This window comes from Ornithodoros turicata, chromosome 4 (assembly GCF_037126465.1).
Source record: "Ornithodoros turicata isolate Travis chromosome 4, ASM3712646v1, whole genome shotgun sequence".
NCBI lineage: Eukaryota > Metazoa > Arthropoda > Arachnida > Ixodida > Argasidae > Ornithodoros > Ornithodoros turicata.
Genome location: NC_088204.1, coordinates 75240143 through 75260702, shown reverse-complemented (window position 1 = coordinate 75260702; position 20560 = coordinate 75240143). Strand labels below are relative to the sequence as shown.

At 47.9% G+C, this 20560-nt stretch overlaps 2 protein-coding genes across 2 annotated transcripts in view; one reads left to right on the top strand and one right to left on the bottom strand.

Moving 5' to 3' along the window:
* Positions 1–893: 893 nt before the first annotated feature.
* Positions 894–6517, top strand: LOC135391888 (uncharacterized protein DDB_G0283697-like). Its single transcript, XM_064622417.1, has 4 exons — positions 894–1022; positions 2795–3162; positions 3980–4072; positions 6351–6517. Exons 1-4 carry the CDS (start codon positions 977–979, stop codon positions 6411–6413), a joined length of 570 nt encoding a protein of 189 aa, XP_064478487.1. The 5' UTR covers positions 894–976; the 3' UTR covers positions 6414–6517.
* A 738-nt stretch (positions 6518–7255) lies between these two features.
* Positions 7256–20560, bottom strand: part of LOC135391885 (tectonin beta-propeller repeat-containing protein 1-like) — a 40284-nt gene continuing 26979 nt past the window's right edge. The window contains exons 13-22 of the mRNA XM_064622413.1: positions 18164–18310; positions 17940–18088; positions 16985–17115; positions 16631–16830; positions 14164–14315; positions 12846–13041; positions 12644–12779; positions 9334–9533; positions 9146–9262; positions 7256–7595 (exon numbers count right to left, since the gene is read on the bottom strand). Of these exons, the coding sequence (XP_064478483.1) occupies positions 7554–7595; positions 9146–9262; positions 9334–9533; positions 12644–12779; positions 12846–13041; positions 14164–14315; positions 16631–16830; positions 16985–17115; positions 17940–18088; positions 18164–18310 (1470 nt within the window). The 3' untranslated portion in view covers positions 7256–7553. The remainder of the gene's footprint in view (positions 7596–9145; positions 9263–9333; positions 9534–12643; positions 12780–12845; positions 13042–14163; positions 14316–16630; positions 16831–16984; positions 17116–17939; positions 18089–18163; positions 18311–20560) is intronic.

Sequence of the window (20560 nt, the reverse complement as noted above, 5' to 3'; positions counted from 1 at the left end):
GGACTATGTTTCTAGTTAGGAAGGTAATCTACAACTGCCTACATTAATTAGTCATACATCCAACCAAACACGCTATAAAGGACACAGTGCCCTAAAGACACACCTCAAGAACTCACTATTCTCCTTCTTCTCCTCCTTCTCAGAATCCTAACTACCTCCCAAAACAATCCACCTTCTGCTAACATTTGTCACGCAAGCAGGAGAACGCGCTATCACCCACAGTACCCTTGACTCCGTGCCACACTGTTCCCAAGACCCGGTGACCAGGGGGTGTGCGACTGTCGCGACCCCCTGTGAGAAAAAGACGGCGTCGCCACGCGGAACCGCACGCGGAGACCACACCGCCAATGCCCGGGCACGCGTAGCGGCAGAAATACAAGAACAAACAAGCGGGGAAGTGCATGTGACAACGGAAGCAGAAACTAAGACGCGCGCGCGCGCGCGCGCTTTTTGCATAGCTACGTAAAGCTAGAATCCCTTACGGACTCAGCCGACCATGAAGTGCCAGTTGCGGATTTCGGAAGCCACGGATCGTCTGCGACCTGCTCGATTGCAGACGACGGAAAAAGAAGGAGGAAGTCTGTTCCGTGACATCGCCCCTGTGGTACAGAAGTGTTCGCGGAGACTCTATTAACTGCCGATATTCGGATCAATATTCTAATACAACAAGCAATAATCGACCGGATTTGCGTTGAAATCATCTGCTGAAATCTTCTGCTGTAGATTACTGACCATAGTTCCCGTCCATCTTTGAACAGTTCAGACATTGCCCGATATTCCGCCGCATTATAATAGTGTGTCATTCAGCATGGACGGGCGGTGCATATCCAAGGTGAAAGCGCCTTGGCATACGCTTCTGACAGTGAACGATGAAAGAAGGCAGAAGAAAAGCAACGAGGTCTCGTGACTCGCGCGGTTGCTTCAACAACGGATGTGGCCATAGACTTCGACGGGGCAAAGCCCGGGACAAAGTGCCATGGCAGCCCTGATTTTCAGACTATTTCTCCTGCTCTGCATTGCTGGTAAGCGTCTGACTTGAAAGCGTCTACCGATATACAACGCAGCAGGGCATATCATGCGGTCTTCCTGTGTAGGCGCTGAAAGGTGTGAGCACCTCTATACTTCACTCGGCGTTACAGGTACAGCTCGAAGTACAGTTAACTTCAATGCGCCTCCCACCTGCGGAGCGGGAAGAGGGCCACCCTAGCGGCGGTTAGGAGAAATAAAGGGAAGGAGTGTTTCGACTGTCCCACTTGTGCTGCGGGGGTGTCTGCCTTGCCATGGGCAGTGGACTCGGCATTGCATTACCATCAGGTGTTATTATCATCGCGACGTTTGTTTGGGTTTTGTGATGACTATGTAGAGGAGTGCAAGGATACGATGCCAAGTGTACGATGCAAGGATACGATGATATCCAAGGACATTATTCAATGATCTCAAGCTGCACAATGTACTGAAAGTTGAGTGCGATAGGGGTGGACGGGTAGGTGGAAGGCCTTGAACAGACTCGTGGGACTAAAGAACATTGATAAGACACATACCGTCCACCCAAATTGCACTCGACTTTCAATACATTGTGCTACTTGGGATACGATGCCGTTATCTCATTGACATGATATCTCGATGATGCCTGACAGATCGATTTGACTAGCAGTGATTTTAATCATTACAGGTCCACTCAGTTCTTTTCTAATTTATTGTAAATCCAACGAATTTGCCACTAGAGTCCGTGCATCTCATTTGTTTTATCACAATGCTGAAAATTCCCCACTCAGCGAACGCGACCACCTTCGCGTGTATCAATGAGATAACGGCGTGGCATCCTTGCGACATCTTGCAGCACACACCTCTACGTGATCGCCCGCAAAACCACAGAAACGTCGCAATGATAACAATCCCAAGCAGCACAATGTACTGAAAGTCGAGTGCAATAGGGGATGACGGTATTTGTCTTATCAATGTCCTTTTGCTTCACGAGTGCGTTCAAGGCCTTCCACCTACCCGCCCACCCCTGTTCCACTCGACTTTCAGTACATTGTGCTGCCTGGGGAGTCAACAGCTCATGGCAATGTGGACACCCTCGCAGCACAACTGGGACAGTCCAAATACTCTTTCCCTTCACTTCTCGCAAGCGCCGCTAGGGTAGCTCTTTTCCCGCTGCGCAGGTGGGAGGCGCGTTCTAGTTAACTCTGCTTCGAGCTGTACCTTTTGAATTTTTAGCTTAGTTGCAAACTTGACTGACGCTGAGAGTACCTATCTCTGTATCTTATGTTCTGTTGAAGAGACGCCCCCATGGAACACAATGTATAGCCCAGGAGAGAGCCTCTCCTGCCTGTTCTGGTATGGACTTTTTGTTATGGACATTTTTGTTGGACACGGTAAACTTTGCGAAGATTTCATCCAGCAATTGTTGCATAAAAGTTGGCGAAAGTAACCATCCTTGTACGGTCCGTTACGGTGCCTTACGCGCAGACTACTTTCACGACTGCTTCCATGCAGTTCTTCGGGCATATGTAGCCATGGAAGGGCCACAATTGGTATTTAAGGACTCGTATGTTTCTTTGGTTGCTCGCGTGTTTCATTGCCATGTCTGCTTGTCCGTGTGGCAGAGAATGACTTGCGCCTTTCAAGACCGCTTGCACATGCTTCATTCAGAATCATTATGTCGGTGTGCCACATACATCATTCATATGTGCAGCACTGGTTAGGATCGTACCTATGGAACTGTTCTTTGCAATTTCTTTTTGGAGTGTACGTGTATACAATAAATCAATCCGTTCCCCACTTTCTCAAGTGGTCCTCGCCCGCTGCAAGCCAACTGGAAACGCGTCCGTCGCTTTAAGGCATCGCCAAGCTTCGGCAGTGAAGCTACGCTATCCTTCGCTTCGACAGATGCGTGCAGCCGTATTGGGTCAACGCAAGGGCAGTGAGGACGATGATGACGATGAAGATGACGACGACGACGATGAGTACTACGAGGATGAGGACGACTACGAACCCGTAAAGACGTCAAGGCGACAGCGTCCGATTACGCAGCCGCCGCCGATGACAAGACTGCCGGACTACGAGGACGAGACGGATATCCCGTCGACGACAACACGTCGTCCAAGGGTCAGAGATTACCGCGACAGGGGAAATACCAGGAAGATTGACTGCATCGCGGTGAGTTCCAAGAAGCATTAACTTCCTGTGGTAGTGAACCATAAAAGTAAAGCCTCTTCCATCCGTCGTGTGCAGCAGATATAGAGCAAGGGCGAAGGGCGAGCACGCTTTGCGTCGACCACACTTTCTGGTGTTTCGGCCCACGAGCTGGGCCGGGTAAAGCCATATTTTCGGGGGCCTGGGCTGGGCTCGGGTTTGAAATTTTTGGGCTCGGGTAGAACCCGGACCTGTACATTGCCGGACCTAGGTCTGGCTCGAGCCTGTGTGACCCTTGCGTGAGTTGCCCACGGTCAAATTTTACAGCCTGATGCACTGGTCCGGGCTGCGCGGGGCCGGGTAGCCTATAGCGATTTCAGGCCCGGGTAAGGCTTGGGCAGAGAAACCTAGACCCCTTCGGGTTTAGGGCCCTGCGCGGGCTAGGTATATAGCCGTCGGGCCGGTTCCGTGCGGGTAAATCAAAGGAAGGCCGTGCTCGGGCCGGGCCTGGGTCCAAGAATGCAGTCCATACGGTGCTCTGATAAGGAGACCACATAACGTGCCAAGAGAAGTACTGCAGCGCCACCCCGCAGCGTAGTGTCGTGTGGCCAGCTCAGCAGCCAATACGGATGGAGAGTGAGTATGATGGGGTACATTAGTTCGCGGAGGAACGAGCGTGAGCTCCGTGTCCAGCCATCCTATCTGCAACCGAGTAATATTTTGAGAGCTCACCGACTACACTTCTTTTCCTTCCCAAGTTGAACATGACTATAGTCGTACAATTTGAATATGGCGGCACGTGGGATTTTGAGTGTACTACTACTTGATCATTTTCTTTCAGGATCGCGTCAACTATTGCGTGGAGTGGTGCCGGTATTCGACGGCAGAAACACGGCATCGAAGGAACCGGGACGGAGAAGACTGCAGATACTGGGTAAAAAAATTTTCTTGACTCGCTGTTCTCCAAGGGCGGTGCTTTCCAGCTGCTGAACGAAACAGTTCAGAAGCAAGCGGGATGTACGGAGCCAACCCACTGCTAGGCCGCATAGTGGTGGTAGACGACGTCGCTTCGCATTGGCCCATTGCCATAATGCGATGCCCTGCCGCAGGTGTTTTCGTAGTAGTACCTCACACACCGCCATAACCTCCCTCACCACCACGAAATGTCACACAGCAAACACATATTTTTCTGATTTTTTTTTTCTTTTTTTATTTATAATACTTCTGGCATGGGGTATGTCGTAGAAAGAGGGACAGTACTGTTGGGGACACGGTTGTCTCAAACCTCCAGCCCGTGGCCGAGCAGTCCCCTATCGGCGATGTTGCGCACGAAGGAACTATACCAATACCCTCCCCGAGGGGAGGCCGCGCTGAACTGCTCTCCCTAGCAGACGACGCTGAGAATGTGATGGTACTCGCTCCCGACAGGCGGCGCTGCGTGACCGTACCTCGGAGTACTGTGCTGTTACGGAGCACACCTTACTGTAATGGTATAGTTCCTTCGTGCGCGACATCGCCGATAGGGTACTGCTCGGTCACGGGCTGGAGATTTTAGACAAACGTGTCCCCAGCAGTATATAGCCAAAAACAAATCACACAAACTCACGCAGAATCAAATCACGCCACGCGCAATGAGCATCGCCAGAATGCCAAGGACGCAAAACATGTCAGAAGTGAGGCATTAAGCTGAAATGGAGGAGAGAAATGAATACAGAGTATCACACAACGACAGCCTTATTGGATAATCGATTCCAGTCTGCGATCGCAGCGGGGGGAAAAAATCTCTTAAACAATTAGTGCGAAAATTGTATTGTTCTATGTGTTTAGTACGAGATGAACCTTTATACGACATCCTGGTGTAATCACCGCGGGGGGGGGGGGGATACATGGAAGATTATGCAAGGTTAACCACAGTGTTTTAAGACATTGAACCCCAACTCTACGTGCTAGTGTTGGAATGTAAGCCATTTCTATCATACGCGTCGGGGAATCCAATCGAGAACACTTGTTAAACGCAAAACGAATGACTTTCCTTTGTACCTGCTCTATTTGCTTAGTTTTTGTAACTCCACCAGGGAACCAAATTATGGAACTATAGTTTACAATGGACCAGACAAGAGTTTTATATGCGGTTAACTTATTTTCTAAATTGACATCTTTTAAAGTTCTCCTCAAGTAATATAGACCGCTATTAGCCTTAGCCAAAACATTCTTAATATGGCCGCCCTATTTAAAATCGTCTCTGAAGAGCAAACCTAGGTATTTAAAATGTTGTACACGAGCGAGACGTGTGCAATTAATCTTGTAATCCAAATCAAACAGTTTTTTTTTTTTTTTGTTTAGTAACCCTCATGACAACGCCCTTTTGAACGATCACAACCATTTGCCATTTGTAATGACCGACTGTAATACCGCTGATACCGACTTGCCCTTTGTGAATATGAACGGCAGTAGCTCACTAATACCTTATCACCCCACGAAACCCTTTACACCCATCCTGCGCGAGTGCCTGCCCTGCCGAAATGCACTCTCAGAAGAAAAAACAAAAAGGGCATGTAATTTTTGTCCTGTAATGGCATATATGCAACCATTGCAACCAACATGTAACCATTGGCCTTAAACGCGCTTGTAGTGCTGGGGAGTAACTTTCAGGCTCCGAAGCATCAACCAGAGGCTAATTGCAACGTATGGGACTATAAGGAGCTCTAGTTACTCTCCCATCTTACACCCTATCTTCCTTCCAGCCTGCTGTCATGCCTAACGGTGTGGGAGAGTGGGATAAAGCACTGCACGGGCTCGAGCTCGCTCGAAAGGCCGAGCCGGGCTGGATAGAGCCTTGTCTTTGCGGTCCTGGGGGGTTTGAGCATTATGGGGCGCGGACCCGTACACTGCCGGGCCTATAGGTCGGGATCGAGCCTGCGCGCTACCGCAGTGTTAGTTACCCACGATCAACTTCTACAGCCCGCTACACGGGGCCGGGCTGGGTGGGTCGGGGTAACCCATAAATTCCTCGGGCATGGGTCGGACCCGGGCCAGGTATAGAGCCGTCGCGCTAGGCCCGGGGGATTAAGTCAAAGGAAGGCTGGGCTCGCCTCGGGCCTGGTCCTCTGAAAGCGGCCCGTGCAGTGATCAAGAGTGGGACGACTGTTCGCCTGCGTCACATTAGCGAGATATGACACGTTCCAGCTCCTTTGATTGTTTCCTCTTTGCAGAGAGCCAACGATCGCAACAAATGGATGCAAAGTGGCAAATGTCGAAATGGAAGATGCACCTAGTGGCCCTTCTATGTTCCGTGGAGAGACTGACTGTCATAACGCCCCTGCTGTTTCGCCTGGACTCATGCTGTTTCTCGCAAATACATGTCACGTACTTAACGCCACGACGTGGTTGGACTCACTCACTGTATTACATCGTTAGACGATAACGTTGGTACCACGCGTCCAATATGTCGGTAGACGTTCACACATTGTGAAAATGCCGAATGGTTCGTATCCACTACTGCAGGGGCGGACCTAGACCTTCAATTGGGGGGCGGGGCGGTTTCTTTATTGATAAAATGATTAAAAAGCAAGCGAGCTGGTGGCTAAGATCCGTGACGAAAACCCGAGACTGGGAAAAAGACGAAAAACAGACGACACAACACACTCAAGACTGTGTTGTGTCGTCTGTTTTTCGTCTTTTTCCCAGTCTCGGGTTTTCGTCATGGTTCTTTATTGAAGCGCATATTGGGGAATGGGAGAGGGGGAAACCTAATGTTGATGATTTGTGGGGAGAGATCGCCCACGCCCTCCCCTGGAACCGCCACTGCTGCTGATCCTCGTGCGTACGCGGGTTATATTGCTGTCTCGGCATCTAACCTCATTATATGTAGTATGTAATTAATAAAAACAAATTATAGAATACCCCAGACCTTTGATCCCGAAAGAATGCGTTCCGTGCATGCGCAGTGACGACCCCTTAGTTCTTTCGGGTCCCAAGGCCGCTTGGGTACGCTATTCTGGAACACCCTATTGTGTTTTCTCTCTTGTGTATGAGACATCTTTAGTGAATGTGCCTTCTAGGGCAATGGCAGCGATTCCCCGATATGCTGAAGGATGTCTGCGGAACGGACAGTGTGTACGAGGGTGCAGTTTTTATTTCTTGCTCATCAGGAACAAGGCTGGGGCTTTTATACGCTTTATCAACACTACACCATTTTCGCGGCATCTGTGGTCGCACAGAAAGAAGCAGATGTCTCCAAGGGGGCTTTATGCATGGCACTAGAGAAAAGCTAGACGTAAACATTGCAAATGTACTTTGAGATTGAGGCATTTGGTAATTGGTGGCGCCGGACGAGTACAGGCGCCGGCGGATACAGGACGAGTCACGGCATCATCGTTGAGGCGCGAAACGTCACAAGTCTGCCGCTTGCCCTCCTAGTAGGAACACCCTCGCGCAGATATGTAGCTCCATTCAACCTAAAAGACAAGTTGACAAGTTAGATGAGACTTACACCGGAGTTACACGGGGAGTCTCAATCGTCATTTAAACTAACGGCCATTGAACGTGTGCGTTAGCGCCACCAGGTGTATGACGTGTCAACCTCTCAAGGAGCAATGGATCCAATGCTCCTTGAGAGGCTGACACGTTATACATTAGGTGGCGCTAACAGACATGTCGAATTATGTCGAATTAGGGTGCCTCGATACCCTATGTCGAATGGCCTTTGCTTTAAATGACCATTGAGACTCCACTCGTGACTTGACACGTAGCAGTGACGTCACGCAGATCTCGTTGTCGCCGGAGCCTCCGCAGCTGCGGAAGCAGCGGTGAGTTTTAAAGTGCGTTTGTTCAATATCTAAGCACTTTTCGGACGAAAAAGATAGCCAAGTGGATTGTCGGCCGATGCCGAACACAGTGGTATTGGTTTCATAGACGGGTTCTCGATACGACCGTCCCTTTAAAGAGGCAATAAAATGCAAAAACAAGTCCACCTCAAATTACGCTACACGCTATGTTAATTTCGTTACGAAGGTGCAATCAAAATTATAACGGACTCTTTTGTGCTTCGGCGCTAAGAAGTGAACGATGCTTCGGCTCGTGCATCGGTGTTTTTAGTCCAACATGCGCGTGGCCACGCCATGGAGCAGCTCCGGTGAAAAACATAGTGCGCGTTGGCGAAGCGGACTGGCATCGCTGTCCGATGGACGTGAAGCTATATTTTTTTTTAATTCCGTGTTAGCGCCGCGAAGCAATTGTGGCTATGAGCGGCGAATAGACGTGGACAGATGAAGACAGGACAGCAAGAAGGAGTGGGGGACAGGGGGTTAGTATGCGTCCTGGGCAGACTTCAAGGGGAACTGTGCCGACATTCGTCTGGAAAGTCTTCGGAAAACGCAGGGAAAACCTCAGACAGCACAGCCGGTGACAGGATTCGAACCCGTGTCACCTCCCAGTCTCGGCGTGGAAGGCGATCACTATAACCAGTATGCCACGGGAGCTGGTGGACGTGAAGATAAATGTTGTGAGTGGAACATTCGTGAAAACTGTTGTCGGCTACAATTCAGTGAATCGCTATAGAAAAATGCAGCAGTACGCATTATGCCGTGCATATACGGAACACAATACGATAGGACCCGTTCCAAATCCACACACGCACGATAGGTATGGGCTCGCTTCTCCTGTTGTCTGAGTGGATGCCGCCAATCTTTGCCTCCTGGGGATACCATTCGTTGCCACTAAAGACGGCTCTGTTTTTTATTGCGTTTTTCTTCTGAACTATAGCGCTGTGTGAACTATTTTTGTTTGGACTTTACTAATTGGAACACGGACTTTCATTTGACAGCAAGTGGTTTTTGCATTTCGGTGCTCCTTTAATCCTCGCCAACGCTCAAGCAATGATCGGAAAGATGACAGTTGACGAAAAGTCAGCGAGTGCCTATGGCGGGACTCGAACCCACACTTCTCTGATAGCCCTCTTTCTGAAATTTACATCGTTGTATGAGGGATCGATATAACCGATACATACCGCAAAACTAGATTCCCACCCCGTTCCTGTAGGGCACACTCTCGTCATTCCTAGCCGCCGAGCTACAACATTGGTCAGTGCCGTCCCAGATGTCACAACATTTATGATGGCCCAGACCTACAATGAGAGCAGATGGAATGAAAATGTCATTTGAATTGCCTCCTCGCTGAGCTCACTAGTTTCTATACCTGATCGTTCGGTCCCACAGAGACACGGGACACGTCTTCGGAGACTAGATGCCAGGTATTACCTCCGGGAACTGTCTGCGTCACATCAGCGTGGTACCAGAGGCGACGGAGAGCGTCTACTGCACATACCCCAGAACGTCCTGCTGAGACCTGGGTTAGTCTCGATCCTTTTGGCGGTTGCACTTCGGACCAGATAGTACCTGTTGATCACGTTTGCATAATTGGTAAATATAGCCTTACACGACAGTAATGAGACCAATATTTTGGGGCTTCATGAACTTAGGGGGGGTTACCACGATAACGTGCGTCGAGACAGTGGTCGGTCACTGGAATAGTTTGGTTCTTGCGCTGAAATCTCGGGCCGTAAGTACTCTATGCGAACTTCAATAAACGCCGCAGTTGTTTAGCTTCCCTCACTACTCACGAGACTAAGCGACTTGTACCATATCAACAACTTGCTGGAGACATTACAGGGAAAGATGTTGGCGGTCGTGCAACCTAAGCCGCGTTTCCATGAACTCGACAGAGCGGGTCGAGTTGACTGTCGAACCAAGTTGAACTCGACCAACCCTCTGCTGTCGGGTTGACTCGATTCGACTCGACACGGAGACAACTAGGCCCGACAGCGTTTACATGAGCGAGTTGACTCGACATAAGTCGACAGCTCAACTCGACCCCCTCCTGTGGAGTTCATGTACACGCCGCTCTAGTCGGCCTGTTTTGTGTGTGTGTGTGTGTGTGTGCGTGTGTGTGTGTGCACACGTGCGTGTGTGTGTTTCTTTGTCATTGTTTTTTCTGCACAAAATTTTCAAAAGGATACAGTAGAGCAATTTCAATTTTGTCATTAACTCAGTCGACCTTGTGACCATTAGGCATAGGGTTGCTTGTGCAGTAAGGTGGCTAATTAAGAGAGATATTTTCTTTCATTTAACTCTTTAGTGATATGTTTCCAGAGAAATGTGAGATAGCAGAATTGTAGGAAAGCGACTTCGTTTCATTAAAATCCTGAAACGCGCCCGCACGTTTGTAAGCGCTCTGGTCATGTAGAAAGAAAATTAAAAAATCGAGCAAAATCCCGCCCCATGCATTTTTAATTGCCCATCCCGCACAAGCAGTGCTAGTTTTCCCTGTGTCTGCTTCACATTCAAGTCACTTCACATAGGCGGCGCTGCCTACAACGATGTGAGATGCCCATTCTGATATGAAAGAACTGATGTTCTGAGGCTGGAACAACATAGAAGGGACCAATACATACAAAGCCTCAATTTGCCTAAGAAATTAACGATGAAAGATGAAAGTCACTGAAAAGGTTAGCTAGCTGTAGAACTCGAACCCACATCTTCTGGATTGCCGGTCCAGGGCTCTACCAATTGAGCTAAGCTAACACGCCTTCTCAGTGACTTCCAGGGTGCGTCATCTGAAGGGACAAACCAGCCACTCTCTCTCACTCATCCTCCTTTCACCCTTACATTTTTGCTCACTCATACACACATTCATACGACGGGATCGACGCAGGCGGCAACTGTTGAACATGAAAGAACTGATGTTCTGAGGCTGGAACAACATAGAAGGAACCCGAGAGCACCCCCCCCCCCCCCTCCCAGACGTCCGCCGAAGGGGCGCAAAAATGGCTGGGAGTTCGCGGTGTTTGGCGTCCGTCACACCGATGGCAGTGGTCCATAAAATGCACGCTGTTCTAAACCAACGTGAGTACGTGGTAGATGAAGGAAAAATGTTTGTTCTCGATCCATGTGACAGCCTACAGTTTGTAGTTTTCTCCTGTATACCAGCTCCTTAGAATCTTTTGCTCTTGCTGCCACTCGCGCCGTGGTCACCGCTATTGTTTCGGAATACAACCATCGTAGCAACCAGAAGGCGTCTCGGCTAGAGATGCAAAATTTCCGCAAATTTTGAATCGCTAAAACAAAAAGAAAAGGAAAGGAAACGTGTCTTTCAGGGTTTTTCCGAAAAATTGGATAAAATGGAAGCAAAGGCGGTTACTGCTGTGTCGAAGCATTCCCGGCCAAACCACAGCTTACAATGAGCTAGAAACGTTAGTAGTGTTCATTCTCTAGGCATAAATGCAGAGCAGAGCATGCCATGAGACTGCTGTCTACTCAGCCCATTCAGCACACTCCGACCATTGCTCCGACATTACGTGAACGCGATGGCGATCGCTTGGAGCGGCCAGACGGAGCTCTAAGTTGATAGTTATTGGCGGATTAGAGGCACCTAAGGTACTATTGCCGGACTGGAACGCATCAGAGGCACGAAAATTTACATTTTTGAATTTTGTCGCTTGGAAAGTTTGGGCTATTTTACCGGAGACGAGGAAAAAAAAACGAACAAAACTTTATTTCCCAAAAATTTTAGGTTTTTTTTTTTTTTCGGGGTTTCGCATTGCTAGACTCGGCGGCACTCTTCACTCTGGCATTTTGCAACAACAAATTCGCATCTGCCTATCACTGTCAAGTGCTGCTGTTACTCCTACTACTGCACGTTGGCGTTCCGGACCAAAAAATAGACGCCGGTCCTGCGCACACAGGAGAAAACTGCGGCTTTTGAGTGCGATGGGCCATGGGAAATGCACACAGTGAAAATTTGCTTGGTTTTAATTTTTCTTCTACGGGACCATGACACGTTCACAAAAAATTGCTGCTACCAGTCTGCAGAGCTTGCGGTTGGATAAACCTCGTCTTACGCTTTTACAATGCGATCGAAATGTTTGAGGTGTAATGGCGCAACAACATCTATGGCCATAATGCACCAAAGCTCTGATCATATATAAATAAATAAACAAATATCTCAGTAACATAGCAAGTTATGTTTCGTTTAATACATGGATAAATTTGTAATAACGCCCTATCACATGTGTCGCGAAAAACTGTAGTTCGCAGCAGGGATGCAGTGACTAAGGCAATCGCAAGAGAAGCATTTCAGCTCAGCTCAAGCAATGAATTGCAAGGCATGCGTTTCTGTGTCCTCTTGGCAAGTGTACTTTTTTCTCTCTCTTTTTTTTTGTGTGTGTCTCAAGTGTCTTTTTCTCTCTACAATACAAAATACAAAAACACAGTGTAACAATACGCAGTAATATAAAGTAACACACAAAGTGACACACAATAAAACAACGCACTGTGCAACGCCTGGTATTGTGCGCGATCGAAAGATGTAACGTTTGCTGGAGTACCCCTGTGGTTGGGTCACCCTGCATATACGAGATGCTCGTCACTTACGCACTTCACAGAACAATTCCGTGAGCCCTACGACGAAGACGAAACCCTGATATAAGAACCAAGAACATTACACGTACCAATTGGCTCTGCGTCCGAAATGCCGCGCCTGACGTAGCCAATGCCGTGTCTGTCTATTGCCAAGACAAGGGAACCGGACCCGACGCTGATGGACTCGAAGTCTACCTCAAAAGGCACGTGGCGCCACAGCTCGCCCTGAATACATGGCGAAAACTCACGGAGAAGAATACGTAAAGACGAAGTAAGAAGACCTCCAGTTACCTGAGGACACTGACGTGTGACTCCACCACGGTACAGGACCCGTCCATCGGTAGTCACGGCCCACAATGCTACAGAACCTTGTGAAGTGCTGCCGTAGTCCATTTGAAGTGAAATGGACTTCAGGGTCACATCTCCAATAGGTCCCGGAGACGCTTCGACCTCGCGCCATGGCCCAGAGGTATTCAACTTGCTCAGCCTGTTACGACGCATGTGAACAAACTTAGTAGTCGTTCTGTGCAGCGTAAAGAAAGGATAATCCAACTATACAGGGTGTCCACGCTAAGTGTGACCAGATTTTTTAAAAATATATCAATCACTTTTTCCGAGATGAAATCAATTGCAATATAGCATATGCTGAAGGGCACTCCCTAGGGGGCATTAACAGACTCCTAAGGCAATGTCTTAATTAACTTTCAATAATTAACTTTTTAATTATAAAAGCTACGAAGTTGCTCCAATGAGAACATCTGATCTCTTCGGTTACCAGATACCAAAGCCGTTTTCAGAACAAAAATCCGTTCGATAGATCGTCCGCAAAAAATTCGTGAAGGAACGCCATTTTTTTCTTTATTTTATTCATTGCGCATCTCTAGAGACGCGTCTTTCATTCGCCCCCAATACGAGAGGATGAAAGAGCACACTATCGCCTCTAGCGTCCTGGAAAAAGATTAAAAGAAAACAGAAAATGCAGCCCAAGATAACGGCAGTCGCGATAGGGTCACCCCGATAGATTTGTGTCTTTGTTTTGTTTCCGCAAGTTAAAGCTAACCTTCGACGCATGAGGCGGTACTGTGCTCTTTCACTTTCTCACGCTGGGGTAAAGGAAAGCCGCTTCTTTGAAGATGCGCAATAAACCAAATAAAGAAAAAATGGCGTTCCTTCACGAATTTCTTGCGGACGATCTACCGAACGGATTTTTGTTCTGAAAACGGTTTTGGTATCTGGTGACCGAAGAGATCAGATGTTCTCGTTGGAGCAACTTCGTAGCTTTTATAATTAAAAAGTTAATTATTGAAAGTTAATTAAGACATTGCCTTAGGAGTCTGTTAATGCCCCCCTAGGGAGTGCCCTTCAGCATATGCTATATTGCAATTGATTTCATCTCAAAAAAAGTGATTGATATATTTTTAAAAAAATCTGTTCACACTTAGCGTGGACACCCTGTATAGATAATCCTGCGAAGGGGCGAGGGAATGCTTAGGACGAGAGACTTGCTCTTCTGCAGGGTCCTGAAGAAGACTAGTCTATGTTCGAAATATCGACGGCTTTCCCCTTGAGGTTCTTCCCTGGGCAAGATATGGATTTTATTTTTTCTCACCTGAACCAGCGCCGTCGTCTGTTGGTGTCGTTAATCTTCATACCAGAATGATATGGGTGCACCCAACCAGTTAAAGGTGTCTCGCGAGCATATTGCCAGCCATCACCATCGGCACCTCCGGGAATGTTGTTGTCAACTTCCCAGTCTGTAGTCTGAAATATAGACACAATAGAACTCTCCCTGTTTGTAAACAAATGACGTCATAGTGTTTGACAGCGCCATCAATTTGGTAGAGCTGAACTACTCTCGAAGCTATGGGCGAACAAAGTCGCGCCCGAGATCCACGGTCTTGAGGGGATTACGATGGTCCCTGAAAGTGGCGCGACCTTCGATCCTACTCTTCTTTCAATAGGAGCCAGCGAACAAGTGCCCATTCGTGCAACCCAGCCTTCCCCGTCAGATTTGTTTCGGTTTCAGTCTGTCTACCAACGTCACGATGACGTCTCTCGGGTAGAGGTCTATATTACAGCAAACTTCGGTCAAATATAGCCGTAACCAAGTCATTTTGGAATCGTTAGATGGCGCAGTGTATTACAATACTCGTAGAGCGATGCAAAATAAAGTGTCGGACCAGAGATCTCGATTTTATGTGGCCCCTCGATCGCCTCTTCCGTCGTCCCAGCCGATGGAACCATAGTCGTGTTCAACCTAGGAAGGGAAAGAAATCTAGTCTGTCAGCTCTCAAAATATTACTGCACCGCAGATCAGATGGCTGGACGCAGAGAGGTCACACTTTCTCTCTGCGCCAGATAATCTAATCCATCGTACTCACTCTGTTTATGTATTGGATGCTAAGATTGGCCACATGACGCTGCGCAGCAGAATGTGCGCTCCCCTACTGATGGCGCACGGTGGCGCTGCAGTATTTCTTCTGGCGCGCTATTCCGTTTCCTTATCTCCAACGGCGTATGTAGTTGACGGACTAGATTTCTTTTCTTTTTTTAAGTGGACCATGACTATAGTTGCAAGAACTTCGTCATCGAGTCAAAACCTTGCCAAAGGCAAAGCTCGCTTGGTTTGTCAGGCTGCCTCACTGTGAGCATGGTCTATGTAGTGTACATACCAGCCCTGGGTAGTGACGAAGTTACATTAACTATACTCTTAGAAATGAAGTTCCCCACATAGCACGCTCCTAGCCAACCCTCATCCCGAATGACAACGTTCACGCCTCTGATTTGTTGAAAACGGGAGGAGGAGCCTATTTTGTGAGCCATTTGAGTGTTTTGTGGAGCCATTATGCACGGCACAAGATAGGCTCCTCCTCCCGTTTTCAACAAATCTGGGGCGAGAACGTTGTCATTCGGGGGTGACGGTTGGCTAGGAGCGTGCTATGTAGTGAAGTTCGTTTTTAAGAGTGTAGTTTCTTTCCTGCATAAATAACTGTAACTGGTTACCACTTTCGGTTAGAGCAACTGTAGCTACGTTACTTGGGTACCGCAATATTTTCCACGCAATTTTTTTTCAAGCAATTCCAAGAATTTCACGAATTTCATCATCTCATACGCACCCAGGGTGGGCTTACTAACTACTCCCCATGGCCTACCCTCCTCGCTCATGAGAAGACCTCTGCTTATAACTCGGTATAATTACCCTTGCGCAGAACAATCGCCGTGACATTGTTTAGTTACACTTATTCAGCTTTTTAAACTGCCTAACTGTAAAGTAACGATAATTAAGTTACATTGCAGAAACAGTAACTCTGTTACCATTTTTGCAGGAACTGTAACCTGACCATGACACCAGGTGCGCACGATATACTAACCCACGCTAATAACAGCAACACGTTTATTTTGAGATAATATTTGGGGAGTTCCATTGGGAGATGTGGCTTTTACAGCTCAGTGGCATTACCGCAAGAGACATGTTGAGACAGGCTCTCCCAGACGCTGACACTGCGGTTAATTAGAACACACTGTTCTTCATTGCCCACACTATACCAACCTTCCCCGAACCGCACTTTCCGGGTCTCTTAATCAGCTGGATTCTCGTCTACCCAACGTTACCCTCCCCCCCCCTTTCTGGATCTCAAAATTGTTGGGTCCCTGGCTAAGTCCAGTCCCCCAACGCTCTGGGACACCACAGGACTTCGATCCTTATTGTGAAGGTGCTTATTATTTCATGCCCTACTTCACCAACAGCAGTCGTATATAGCGTATCGGCCCTTGCGGTGAAACTCCCCATTCCTCATCTCAAAATAAAGTTGTTGTTATTAGTGTGGGTTAGTATATCGTACGCACCAGTCATGGCAAGTTACTAAAAAGTTCCAGCAAAAATAGTAACTGAAAGTCAAGCGGTAGCGCCACTGAGCTGCAAAAGCCACATCGAGTCGCATTTGATGCACACTAATATATCTATTTAAATCTATATGTAAATGCATTTGTATATGCATACGACTAAGTACAGCAGAATGGAATTCCATACAGGACGGACTTCGCAAATGATCCGTCTAGGGAAATAATTCGCTCACCCACAGCCAATGAACTGAATCGAGCTTCACGCTGTCTTTAGTGCACTCCACAAGTCCTGTGTCATCACTCCATTCGGGCCTCGACTTTGGAAGATGTTTTGCCGCAAAGCCAGAAACTACTTTCCAGCGCTGGTTCTCGTAGACATAAGTGGTCTTTCTGTCCGTCATCGGGTGAACGTTGTTGCCCTGATTCTGAAATCCTGTTACGTGGCAAACATCGCGGCAAGCAGTAAGATCCAATGCCGTTGAGAAGTGTAAGGAGACAATGCACACACAGCCGTGTCTTCAATGCACTCAATATGTGACACATCATCGTTTCGCTGCGTATGGAAGTGTCATGTATGGGGCACTAACCTTGATAAACACCACCCCCGTATCCCCCGGTGTACACCCACGGCCTGTTGTCGTGTCCTAGGGCCCACGTGATCCCATGTGGGCATGATTCGACGACACGGAAATGACCACCCCCTAAGTGACGCCACAGCCTGGGAAAGAGAAACAGGAGTATTCACATCTAGCCAACGCCACCTAGGTTTGAGAAGGCCTGCTTATTCCCTCCTCCCCCTCCTTTGCCACGTGGACATATAAAGTCAGAATTGGTCGCTAGTGCAATTCGCACTTCTGCGAAATTGAAGAACTCCCAAAGGATTGCAGCTAACTTGGGATCTGTAGACCTGAGTCTGAAGACAAAAAGTACAACACGCTTTCCAGAAAATCAGTCTTGAGAAAGGTCGGCGTCACCTGCCGGCGTCACCTTCATTATCTGGCCGTGCTCTGGCAACGCCTCTCAGAGCACTGACGTTTCCCTCGCAACACTCCTTGGCCCCGTGCAGCGAGCTAGCTCGTGGAGTGTCACAAAGGCGATGCTCCGCTTTCCGCGTGATACGGGCCTCCTGGGCTCCCTGTGAGCCGGGTGTTTTCTCTTTCTTTTTTTTTTTGCTTAGGGACTAGCAAGCCAGCGTGCTGGACCTTCCTCCTTTCATCTTTCCTTTTCATTTTCTTCTTTTTTTTTTTTTTCTGCAGATAAATCTCCCCTCGACTCGATCCACCACTCGAGCTGCTCCTGGGGACCCGTTGTGTGCTTCAAAAATCGCCTTTGACACGAAACGTCCTCCGAGCGGAGGAAATCCTTCGCGGTAGCGCCTTGTTTCCGCTTAGCCCAATGGCTCGTCAAGTGGAGGAACGTTTCTTGCCCCCTTCACTGCAGTAGAGGCGGGATGTCGAGCGGAGGATCGTTTAAGAATACGGCCGTGAATGTCACTTCCTCCTCTTAAACCGAGCCCAACACGATGTTACAACTCACACTCACCTGCCGCTCAGTGAAGGTCCTCCCTTACCCACACCGCGGATAGATTGTACGTAAACATCGCCACAGTGTGTGAGGCCCCAAATTGCTCTCTCCGTGACCGGACCAGAATCGCCGCGCAAGTTGTTCGCTGCTAGGTTAAGTGTCGCCGTCTATGAAAGACATATATGTGACAAGTCTTAGCGGATACGCGTTACGATTCAGTCGCCCAATTATCACTAACTTACCCAGTCCTGCAGCTCCGCATCCGACAGGAAAACAAATCTCAGGAATGACGCCCCCTTACTGAGTTCCTTGGTCCAGACTCCAAGAGTGCGCTGGTCACGAGTGGACAGGATGGCGACGCACGTGACATCGGCGACGTTAATTCTCTTCTGCGTTAGTTTATAGTAAATGTGATGAAGAGCACCATTAGTTTATATCAAATGTGATGAAGAGCGATCACAGTCGACAGACAGCAGGAACACGCAGACAAGGGTTACAGAACACGTGGAATTGGATTGCAAAAGGAAAGAAAAATATGGAGAGGTTAATCCACGAAAACAACACGTTTGCTATGTATTTATGTGTGGCTGCGGCCGTTTATGTGTTCTGAAACCCTCGTCTGCGTGGTCCTAGTGTGTGGCGATTGTGATGGATGTTCACCAACGACCCCGTATCTTACCAATGATGAGGAGCACCGTCAGTTGATATCAAATGTGATGAAGGGCACAGTTTGTCGATGGCAAATGTGATTAAGAGCACCGTTAGTTGATAGCAAAAGTGATGAAGAGCACCGTTCGTTGATGGCAAATGTAATGAAAACCGTTCTATGTTGTTTGTGTTTCTTCTTTCTTTCTTTCTTTTTTTTTTCTCAGCGCAATCACGATATAGAGACACACAGTTGATAGTGGCGTTGTACTGTTGAACATCCGGCCTGCTCATATGACCGCAAGGACACTTGGGAACCAATAAGAGAGGACACGCAGAAGACGACTACATAGCGTTAATGTTAGGTACGAGGGGTGTTCAAGTCAAACCGGGACTTTGTGTCTCCAAGTGTGTTTTTGCCCCCGAAGACGACATGTGCGGAATGCATCAGCCTGCTTCATAGTATAGCTTCAAGTGCACAGCACCAGGAACAAGTGCGATGCATTCTCGATGGTGTGGATGTGCTCTGTAGGCTATACAAACCCCAGAGTAAGAGAGGAGAATACAATGTCGTAAAAGACTTCGTCTGAAAAAACGATGCCCTCCTACTTACAGACAAAGAAGGAGGGTTTGTTGTTATGTCCCACGAAGAGTTCCTCAAGAAAAAAAAAGAAAAGATACTTTGAAGAAAAAGTTCACGAAGGCTGATAGCATGTCCCTTAGGAACATCCGGACACGTGCTCTGGAATTATGCCGACAGGCTGGTGAGGAGCGACTTGCTAAGAACATCGGTGCAAGAGAAAATGACTGCTTATACATATTTTTTTGCGGTGAAAACGCACAAGGACGAGCTCTCGCTGAGGTCGAGAGTAACAGTGAGGAATACATGGCTGAAACGTGTCTCCTTGTACCTGCAAAAGCACTTAGGTGAGTTGAAAGTCACTGACCCATTTGTAATTCGGAACTCTCTCCCGATCATTGAATTCGTGTCTGAAGCATGTGAAGACACGCCGTTCATCATGTCTGTCGATGTATGCGATTTATATTACTCCATTCCTCATGAGGCACTCTTTCAGGCGGTGAGGGAGTGCATAGAACTGAACGATAGGATCAGATTCCAGAACCGGTGCGATATATCTGTGGAAAACTTCTTGGGCATTTCACAGATGTATTTAACCTCTACTTACATCAGGGACAACGAAGACCTGTTTATTTAGGCAAGAGGAATATGGATAGGGTCGTGCGTGACACCTATTCTGAGCGATATCTTTTTAGCACGTGTTGACCGTCAACTGAGCACGACCTTGGCGCCTTTGGATGATAGTCATCTACGTATGTAGACAAGTGAACATCTAGTGTGGTGCAGGAAAAACAACACATGCAGTTCTCTTCCACTCAATGACGAACATATTCGTCGAATATTCCACAACCATGGACGAGGTCTCACCTTTACAAGTGAGCTACCGGAGGACGGCTCTCTGCAGTACCTAGACATCAGACTAGCATCAGACTAGCGTTTTACGTTGTATTACCTTTCAAGGTGTCAACTAGACATGTGCTTTGTTATGACTAGCGTATTACGTTGTGTTCCCTTTCAAGGTGTCAACTAGACATGTGCTTTGTTATGACTACCGTTTTACGTTGTATTCCCTTTCAAGGTGTCAAATAGACGTGTGCTTTGTTATGACTAGCGTTTTACGTTGTATTCCCTTTCAAGGTGTCAACTAGACATGTGCTTTGTTATGACTAGCGTATTACGTTGTATTCCCTTTCAAGGTGTCAACTAGACATGTGCTTTGTTATGACTAGCGTATTACGTTGAAGTCCTTTTCAACGTGTCAAATTTTGCCAAGAATTTTCCGCCAACGATGGCCCCATGAAGTTAACACATTTAAACATAGTTCAACCGAATGTCCAAAGATGCAGACGTTTCGTTCTTTCTTTTACAGATCAATTAAGAGGCTACCAAGGCGCTCATTGCTACAGGGTGTTTG